Raw genomic sequence first — 10745 nt, 5'->3', positions numbered from 1 at the left:
AACCCTAATTCCCCATAACCTAGTCAACTACTTTCCTTTCCCTCACTGGGTCCCGCAGCATCATGTGATCTAACAAGACTGCTGTCTGGTGAGACTTTGGGATGGGTGCTGCACCAAACACTCCTAAAACCCCCAACATGACGTCACATATTCCCATCAGTTAACCACGACCTACAGGCCCACACATAGCTTGTCAAACAAACACACAGAGCCCAACTATTTTTCAAAAATCCTCATCAGTCCCGAACATGGCACTGATCAGATCCTCACTTAGCCCCAAGCAGAACCTGATGAAGCACAAACGAACCATGACATAGCCCCTAATAGGCCCTCAGAGAGCTCTCTATTGTCCCTCACTCTCAATAATTCCTACGAACTCTCTGTGCTGTCTGTTGACTGTACTGTGCAAATGCATGGAACCTGTGGTGTTTGTGCATTATTTAGAAATGAACAAAAAAAAGAAGAACATTAAACTTTAATTACATTCGACGAAATCGTATTTTTATTAAGACACTTTAAGGTTTTAAACAGCAGTTTTTCAATATATTTCCTCTATATGCCTATGTTTAGACAAACCCAGAAGTCACAGGAACGACTTTATTTTATGTAATTCATCACCATGTTTCTTAATAATATTATAATAGATCTATTACACATAAGTACAAGCACACAGAGTTCTCACGTCTGAAAAAAGTTCCTTCTCAATTAGTGTCTGTTGGGTAGAAACTGCTCATCAGGACATTGTATTATGTGACAGTATCTTACTTAGATCATTTCACTAGCACATTTTGTTGTGATGGTTTGAGAAATGCTCTGGGGCAATAAATAACATTGGGCAATTACAATGTATCTAATTTAAATAAGGAGATAAACCATTTTCTTTCCATTCACCTTTTTGGTCTTCAATCCCAAAGCCTGATGTTGCTCTCTGTCAGGCTGACCATACAGAAGACTATTTAAAATCTCTGGTTCCCGTTTTACAGCTTTTCTGCTGGTTAAAGAAGCCACAATATTGCGGACCTTATGAACTAGAAAAGCCATTACTTCAGCTTCGTCGGATGGCTCCTCATATACAGGTTGTTTCATGTCATCATAAGCAGATATAATAACCGCTTGGAATAAATTTATAACAATGCAAATCATAACCAACATAAAAGAGATCAAATATATGCCACCAAGAATTCGGTTATTTGAAAATACTGTATCTCTAAAAGCAGAAACACAATAAGCTAAAACAGTCTGCGCGGAATGGCTTAAATTGCTGTGGCTCCAACAGTGCTGTCCAAAAACCAAGTACCCGAATGCCATGTATGCAAAAAAGTACACAGCCACTATTAATGCCATTGAGCAAATGCCAGGTAAAGCGGCACTGACTGACCTTTGTGCTAAGCGTACACTGTAAAAAAATCTGGCATATCGGAGTGTTTTTAAAATAGTGAAAAATGCCAAAAATCCTACTGTTATCCTCAAAGTCTCATCTACACTTGCAGCTGCATGGAATGGGATGAACTGATTGCGATGTAGGGAGTAAAAATCCAGTAAATCTAAAGCCAACTTAAATTTAACAACTTGAAGAAAAACTACAGCGAAAAATACAGATTTTAGACCAAAATTGATTATATTGGATACGCGTTTGATGTAACCCATCTTTTGCTGACGTATGATGTAAATCTCATCAGCAATGTATATAAAGAGAAAAACCATAAAAATTAGGTTGGTGATAATTTGCATTGTGTCCAACTGCTCAAAAGTCATCAGTGTAAAAGATTGCACTGACAAGCGGGTATGTACAATGCCTAAAGGAGTAGCTTCAAATACAACCGATATACAAGTAAATAAACCAACATCAGGATTGAATGTAGTTAATTCAACCATTACGGCCCAAGATCGTTCGTCAAGCCAAGCACTGTTCTGGAGATCATCAAGTCTGCTTTGGGAATTGGATAAATCTTTTTCTGGAAAAAAGTAAACAGTATATCCGCCAGTTCCATATATTGATGTCTCCCCATATGAATAATAGTTCCATGAAGAGGTATCAAATTCATACGTAAATCCTTCGGAGTATTGGGAACCAATAGATTCCCAAAAATCTGTATAATTTAGAGTGTCCTCTTCATCCACTCCGTACCTATGAAGACAGTGGCTTTTGCCAAGGACTGTTCCATATACAAAGCTGTTAGTGTTGAAGCAATTTTTTTCAACATGTTTTGCTCTCACTTGTCTTATTCTTGGCAAACCAACGATTTTTGACCGACTGGCATAGAGAAATGTTGGGTATTTTTTATCATGAATCAAGGGTAAAAACACAGTATTCATCCATATGTAAACGTGAGACATCCTATCAACATTTGACAAGTTTAAGGACAACTGATTAGCAATTGCACGGTTGCAGAAGAAAACATTTATATTGTCTGTAGAATATGCAAGATTTAGCACTAAGGTCAAAAAAATGAAGTGGCTGACAATTCCTTTAAAGAAAATAAAAGCTTTCCTTTTAATAACCGTCCTCTTCTTCATTATTGTTATTTCATCTTCTTGCAATGGCTGGTATTGTTTGCTTTTTCTGATTCTAACAAGTTCATAATGTAACTCCCTCATTTCATCCGAGTCTTTAGCCATCTCTGCCACCTGAATTTCAAGGAAATTATGCCTGTTTTGCCAACGAATGTGGTTCAAGTACTTAGGTGACAAAGTGGCAATAACTGAAGCCCCTATGATCTTAGCAGTTTGAATAACAATAATACTCTGAAAGATTGATATTACACTTGCCAGGAGCCAATCCATTGACGTTTCATGACCGTATGAAAGACCATATAAAATTATGAAAAATGATGAAACAGCTATAACTATTAGGACTATGGCCCATGCCACATAAATACACCACCACGAATATACAATTTCTGGCTTTTTACTTAAAAGAATAAAACATGCATTGCACAGGTTCTTATGTTTATTCTTTTTTGAGCTACCTTCAGAGTCATTTATCCTGGCATTATTTTGGTTGTTTTTATTTGGATTGGCGCGATCTTGCAAAGGTCCTGTATTTGTATGGAATGCCTCTTCATTTTCGGTGCTAATTTCATTAGCTACAGATTCCGAAACTACACAGTTGTTAAATGTTTTTCCTCTAACAACAGGAGTAGGGGAAACAGTTTGCGGATGGGAGACTGGAAAAATGGCTGTAACAGGTTTTGCTGACTCTTCCTTAATGTACCATGCCTGCAAATAGTCCTTCCAACCTCTTGGCTGAACATGAGAAACCCAGAAAGATGCATCATTGGGCATAGCACTTCTCCCATTTGACTTGAACTCTGTATATGAGTTATATGGGATGTAGGTATTGGGTCTCCTTCTTCTCTGGGAGTATCTAAACAAGGAATTCAACAGAAGATCCACAGGCACAGTAACAAGAGAACTTTCAACGCCCACTATTATTGATCTCAAGAGGCGTCCTACTCTATCAACGTCATCTTGCTTTGTTTCAATATTGTACAATACAATGCTAGAAAGAAGTGTGCACATCAACACCGCTAAACAACAAGACAATCTCTGAAGCCGATTAAATGGGCCAGCCATAACTAAAGCAAAAACAGAAACCCAGAGATGCCTGTATTCTATGCTGGCGGATATGTTTATTAGGAAAAAGTCTTTTTTACGCAAAGGAAAAGCTGGATTTGCAACTGCAAATGTCCTGTCTATTAGGTCATCAGACTTATCAACAGCAAGCCACTTTCTACACATGAAGTACCATGTTTGCTTTGTATACATATGTTCAACTTTCACTCTGCTCAGGAACCATCCAGGTGTTCCCCCTTTATTATTATGCCAGATTCTGATAAAATACAGATCCCCCAAGTAATATTTTGTTGTTAACAAAAAAGTATCCAGGCCACCTCGCTGAAATGCAGTGTAATGTGGGTGCTTCAAAAGATGAACTCGGCTTTCACTAAACACTCCTACCAATTTTATGAAGACATCTGCTGATGTTCCAGCTCCGCAGCGGCTCCCTGTGTAAACGGTGACCAAATAGCATTCTTTATCAAATGGATCATTGTCTGGTAATATCACAACTTGGTCCTTAGTAATTCTGTCAATCTTGTCTTGTTTCATTGCCCACACAGCCAAGATTATGTATACAGCAAAAATGAAAAGAACTGTTGATAAAGCAACTAAATTTCTCTGTAGCTCAGTTAAGTTGACTCTTCTGAAATCCACCACATTGGGCGGAACCCATACTCTCCCTGAAAAAAATGTCTGGATGTTTTGACCAATTGCATCCGCCCTGGCATCCACTTTCGGTTGTGTAAAATGACAAATGCAATGTGTTTGTATATTGTCGGAAAGGGGGCCAACTTCACAAGCACGTTCATTCCATCTTTCTGATGATGCATCAAAATGTAGGCAAGAATAATGAACTAAGGACACGTTTAATAATGTATCTGTGTATCTGGACGTATGGAAGTTGGACTGCAAAAGAAGGGTGAGATTCCATGCAGATTTTGTGCGTCCCTGAGATGTAGCCTGTATAATTGACTTTAAAGGTAATTTAATTAGGTTTGCATCCCCAGTCTGTCCAGTGCCTCCATTTTCACAAGGTACTTGACCAAGTTCATAAAAGGCCAATGGAGCACTTCCACTGGAATTATACCCTAAATGCAAAGAAACATTAAAGTTGATATTTGCTGCTGGGAAAAACTGCAACAATAAATCTGAAGCCCGATTTGTGTCAAACTCAAAGCCAACTTCTCCGCTTGTTATGTCAGATTGGATTGGGTCTGGCCCTAAAACAATAGAAAGTCGCTCAATTAGAGTCGGATTCTTGATAGCAAGAATCATGTCGGCTCTTTCTGGAATGAGATTTGTTGAGGTTCCTTTTCCTGTATTGACTCTCATTTGAAACCCAGTGACAGCTGTTTCGATATCCCTACCATTTTGCAACCAGGGCACTGGGTTCTCTTTAAATTCATAGAAAACACTTGATACTATGGAATCGTTTGACATACCTTGAACCGCCTTATCAAGAGCGGGGTGGAAACAATTTTTGCACTCTTTAGTTTTAAATGCATTACTGATGTCCCACAGTTCATCTTTCTTTAAGTGAAAAACAAAGCTTTCGGTTTCCATTAACGTGTTTCCCTCCCCAGGAACTTTTCCAACCATGACTATTTCAGTAACAATGCCAAGTACTGACAAGATTTCTTTAAGCACAATTATTTTTTCTGGTGAAACTGTAGCTATGTTTTCCTTGTCAATATCTTGTAGAGTAGCAACCATCACACTGGAGAGTGCTGCAATGATACCTGTGATCAGTTGCTCTGCTTGTTCAGATCCTATTATTTCTTCCCTCCATTTACTTAGTTCCGTACCTACCTCCTTTAACTTTCCCACAGCTGTTTGCTGAGATTTCATGCTCAATTCTTTGCTGTTCTTGGTGACTTCAGAAATACTTGTAACAATCTGATTAATTGCAGAAATGTCTACAGCAGCTATGCTTGAAGACTTCAACAGGAGTTCTTCTCGTAATTTAATCCTGCTAGCTTCCAAATGATCCGCAGGTGAAAAAGAAATGTCGTTGTTTAAAACTGATGCCACTGTAAAGATCAGATGCCCTGCTTTTTCATAATCTCCCGATGCTAGGTAAAATGTCATGGGTGCTTGGGCTCCACTGGTAAGATCAATCAAGGTATTGAACACGTTTTCTTTTGGTGTAACTCTACTTAGATCCCTCACTGTTGCGAACAAAGCAACCTGGGAAAAAGAACCCAGGGAATCATACACAAAAACATACACTGGCAATTTATTATTTTTAGATGCTTCCCCAATTGGTAAAAAAAAAGGTAGCGTTACAGGGTTGTACCCATAGTATGCTATTGTACCCAGTACATCCTCACGCAAAGAACTTATTCTACTTGTGTTTGGTGATGCTGCTATCACTCTGTAGGTAAGAGGAATGTTGCCATCTGAGAATCCACTGCAATATACAACATATAGTGTTACCAAAGAAGTTCCGCGAGCAGGTTTAATATTACAGCTGCCAAGCCGAGGTGGAGCATTTACAATAAAAGAATACTTTAAATATCCTACTGCACCATACCATGTTGTCAATTTTAACCCAAGTGTGTAGCTTTTATCTACACTATCTAAAAAACTCAAAGCATTTATAGAGATATATGGCTCAAACCTTCCTGTTGAAGAGTAAGTCACCCAATCAAATTTTGCTACATTGATGTTGTTGGTGTATAATAACCATTCATAATGTGGTTTTCTTCCATCTTTAAGACAATCTAAACATACAGCACTTAAAATAAAGCGCTTGGTTGGAATTAAAACATTACCGCAGTTCTCTATACACACCACAGTTAACTGGGGTACTTTTCCCAGCACAATGCTTACAGTTTGGTCTGCATAGGCTGTTCTGCCTCCTTTGGTGATAACTAAGCGGAAGAAATAGTCTTTGTTAAATGCAAGGGTTTCTGGATTCACAGTTTGCATAGGCAAGTTAGGATTCATCCAAGTGAGACCAACCTGAGCTGAAGAACATGCCGCATTTTGCGATAATGTCATTGTCTCATAGTCAGATGCACTTTGTGTACAGTACCATGTAAATGATAACCCGTCTAATGGGACCTGTGAATCTGGATCAGCAGAATGAAGTCCACTAAGTGTCCAGCTGTCACGGAAACCAACCGATCGATGTGACCCTCCCTCGATCCTTGCTTGCAGGTCACTTTGTATAACATCAAGAAACATTACATCAGACTGGTACATGACTGGATTCTCATCGTCAGCAATGTTGATTTTAATTGAAACATTAAATAAATGCAATCCTATATTTAAGGCAAATCTGGGAACCACTAATGGGCACTTGTTTGTAGGCGAGATAGCTGGTATATTCACAAAACTGTCCCAATTGGGAACACTAGTTATAGTAGGAATTTGATAGATTTTCCATTGTATCTCCAGGTTTTCAGCAGCTGGACAGTGCAGGTCTAGGAGAGTGTACAGAGTTACCCGGTCCCCTTTCTTTAGTGTCCTCATAGGGATGGGATCAATGGGCTTTTGTATACCTAGTTTTCTTATTTCACATGGCAGTTTAATACAGTGAATCAAAGTCTCCAGCACCTTGGAAGTATAACTGCCTAATGATGCCTTCAGGACGGCAGGTTTTGGTCCACTTTTCAGAAACTTTACAGTGGTCACAAATCCCATATAATGTTTGGGGTTGAATGTTAGAACTGATTTGGGGATGAATGCAGCAGCATCTTGGCGCCCATCTTGGTAGTTGTATGAGATGGTCTTGAAGACATAGGCTTTGTTGCTACCATAGACCTCCAGGGTAAAACTCCACTTACACTGTAGCAAGGGGTCCTCCAGTGGGATGAACCACACCACGTTTACGGGGGTTACCAGATGAACAGGGCCACTGTTAAACAAATGGATCTCCAAGTTCATGTCACTTAGGGGCTTGAGGGCGTATATCCTGTTCATGTGAAGGTGCACGTGGATGGTGCTCAACTGGCCTAACTTAAATACGAACTGAAAGAGAAACCACAGATCCCGTTTGTTCAAAATAATGTAATGCTCTTGCACGCCGATGGCTTCTCTGCTGGCAAAGTACACACCGAATGAAAAAGCTTTTGAACGTGGAGTATCCAGATTTAGCACGATGCTCTGCATCTCCGTGTTCAATTTGACCTCCACATTATGAAGAACTAGTGACACCATGCCCCGCTGCTTGGAGGCGGTACCTGCGTTCAGCAGGAAATGGATTCGATCCACAGCCAGGCTTGGGGGAGGGGTGCAGAAGTCCGTCTTCTCTGCTTGCTTTTCCATGTCCATGCTCCACGTGCCCGCCGACTTGGCGGCACACAGCTCATAAGCAACGCTGCCCGCGGAGAGCGGGGTCAGGTACCAGGTCACTCTGAAGGGATCGTCCTCGCTCTTCACGCTGTAGGTGGCGCTGAAGATCCGCAGGGACCTTGGTTCCACTTGCACCGTGATGCTGAGCGGCGGCGATCCGGGGTCCCCGATGAAGAGATGCGAGGTGAGGGAGGTGGTCTGTTCGCCCAGCCGGGTGTAGCGGAAATCCAGGCGAAAGTTCCAATAGAGGGAGCACGTCTGGCGCAAGTCGCTTGGTATCTGCTCCTCGCTGAGCACGGTCTTCTGAAACATAAAAATGCTCCTTGAAGGCGCATCCGGGCGGGGATTGAAGTAAAACTGCATGGGGGCGTTGCCGAGGCGCGCGCACCAGCCGAACGCCACCTCCTCGAACTGGTAGATGGGCGTGGGTGCCGGAATCAGCAGGAAGAAGCGGATGTCTTGCTCCACAAAGTTGATTGTAAAGGGGTGGTGGCGGCAGTCGGGGAGGACACAGCCTGCACTCTGGCACTGCACGGTCAGTTCGCTGGGGCTGGGCGGCAGCCACAGCCTCATGGCATACGTCTCGTTCCAGGAAGTGGACTCCAGGACCCTTTTGACGCGGTCTATGTACCAGTCGCAGGTGGGCCCCGGCCCGGCCAAGCTCGCCTGTGACACCCAATTCGAGGCCTTATGGTAGACCAACGCTGGCTTGTTCCAGATGCAATATATGGATATAGGGGTGTCCTGCATGGTCAACACCGAGTCTTTGTCCTCGCAGTACATGGCTAGCGGCGGCATTTCATCGTCCGTCCGCACGGGACCGCCAGCCAGAAGGAGAAAGAGGTGCCACAGCATCATCTGCGCCGTGTCCTCGACGTGTCGGACGTTTCAAAAGTAGACGTTCGGCGCGCGAGACGTCGCCGGCGGAAAGCGCCCGGGCCCAGTGTCCGGAGCGCGACAGACAACGACTGACAGAAATGTTTACCGACCGACGCTCATTGAACTGAGGCTTCGAATCCATTGGGATTGTGAAACTCAAAGCTGAAAAGCATGGCTGTTGGCAAATAAATAGTGAGTGTCCTTCCTAAACGGGCAGATTAGTTGGGCTGTAGGGTGCCATGTGCTGAATGCTGCCCGCCTCCCGACACTTAGCGTGGGCACCCCAGTGCCTTGTCCTCCCCCCTCCTCCATGTCTGGCCCCTCATGCAACCCGGCATATGTCATACACATACATGCCAACATTTCAACCTACCTGTCCGGGAGATTACGTCCAAAAAATTGGGAGACAAAGATTTTGCCATTGGAATGCATTGGGCAAAGATTTATTTTAGGTGGGAGAATGTGAAAAATAGCAATATTTTTCACAGAAAAATCGGGAGTCTCCCGCCTAAATCGGGAGGGTAGGCATGTATGCATACATCACATGTTGGAAAAACAACTCAGACATCTTGTAAAGTTGGAAGATTAAAATGCCTCAGCAGCTTTATTTTGCATAAAGTCTTGGAGTTATTTTACAGGCGATCCGTAATTCACCACCACAGGTATACTACTCTGTGTGCGGCTACCTAGGTATCCCTTGCCCTCCCCCGCCTCTCCCTTACCGTCCTCGTCCGGTGGGCGGCTCATGTTGAGCCCAGCCCTTGCTAATAACCTCTCTCTACCCCTGGCCGTTTGTAGATTTCCCATGACCGACTTTTGCCATATGCCCCTCCTTTTGCTCTAGGTCTTTGTTGAGAATGCCCTGCCCCCCCTCCTACCCTGACACTTGCCCTGGGTCTGGGTCTAGATAAAACAGGCAGCCATGCAGTGCCTCGCTAGTGTTCAGGTTCCTATACCGGCACCACCACAAGTGCCCCAACGCTACACATATCCCACATCCGTCGTTAAGGCCGACACCGCCCTCCGGTGCTAGCCCACACCTTTCTGCCTGCCTATATGGTCATCGCTTTGCGATGCCTGTCTATTTTGAGTCCTTTCTACTCTACTCTGTCCCCCCCTTCGTTCCCCAATTGCCGCTTGTACGGGAAGCCCAATCCTATCTATGCTGCCCCCCCATGTCTCCCTTCCATCTTGCCGAGCCCCTAAGAACTTCCCAGTTCCCTCTCCCCCAAGGCCTCCCTGTGAAGTCTGGCCCAGTGCCCCCTGCCAGCGTAATATCTCTTCCGGGTACCCTATCCATTCTCCTTCCTTCCTTTCCCAAGCTTGCTCCTCCACTCACCAGGTCCCCGTTTTTTTTGGTCCTGCCAAACCCCCCCTCCCTGTCGTTTCTGCCCCTCCATACCCTAGCTCCATTTCCCCTCAGAGGCAGACTTCCCAGCCCTGTTCTTCCGTACCCCGTCTCCTGTCACCCGGCTTTTGGTCCTTGCCCCCCCCTTATTCCTTGGGACTGGTTTCCTCCCCCCTGTTCCCTCTATTCGCCTTGCCGCCCTGTTTTGGATCCCCACCTCCCTCCTCCTCATGCCCCCCCTTCCGTGAAGACTTCCCCTTGCTGTTATTTTGTCACCGTTACCTGAGCCCACCGTAGTCTCCTCTTGCTCCCCCCCGACCGACTTCCCTTGATGGCCTTGTTTGTGAGTTTGTTATTCGCCCCCCCCCGCAATTTTGGGCTTGGAATTGGCTCCCAAGTCCCCTACATCCCTCCCCTTTTTCCCATGGCCTCCCCCGAGCCTATTACTCTTGGGGCGCCGTAAATCTAATCAGTTGGCTGATCATTCCCCTATGGGTCTGCCAGTGCTTTGTTAAAGGGATCGCAGTGTAACTCTGCTGGGCGACCTGTAAAACAAAAGACAATTCATTACAAACATTTTGTTTTTGGTAGGGTGGGTGGGAAACAAAATCCACGATCCGGTGAGGCAGGAAACCGAGGGAGAATGTGTTAGTGTCTA

General features: G+C 43.9%; 1 protein-coding gene across 1 annotated transcript; it reads right to left on the bottom strand.

The window, feature by feature from the left end:
- Window positions 1–492: 492 nt before the first annotated feature.
- On the bottom strand, window positions 493–8730 carry PKDREJ (polycystin family receptor for egg jelly). Its single transcript, XM_069628179.1, has one exon. The coding sequence runs from the start codon at window positions 8716–8718 to the stop codon at window positions 856–858; it is 7863 nt and encodes a 2620-aa protein (XP_069484280.1). The 5' UTR covers window positions 8719–8730; the 3' UTR covers window positions 493–855.
- Between the last annotated feature and the right edge of the window lie 2015 nt (window positions 8731–10745).

The sequence above is a fragment of the Ambystoma mexicanum genome, chromosome 12 (genome assembly GCF_040938575.1).
Source record: "Ambystoma mexicanum isolate Mex_15411 chromosome 12, UKY_AmexF1_1, whole genome shotgun sequence".
Classification (NCBI taxonomy): domain Eukaryota; kingdom Metazoa; phylum Chordata; class Amphibia; order Caudata; family Ambystomatidae; genus Ambystoma; species Ambystoma mexicanum.
Note: the sequence above shows the minus strand (reverse complement) of the source record. Positions and strands in the feature narration are given on the sequence as shown.

What these genes read in the sequence shown, in the direction of transcription:
- PKDREJ (XM_069628179.1), bottom strand. Translation starts at nt 8,718, where the DNA reads ATGATGCTGTGGCACCTCTTTCTCCTTCTGGCTGGCGGTCCCGTGCGG.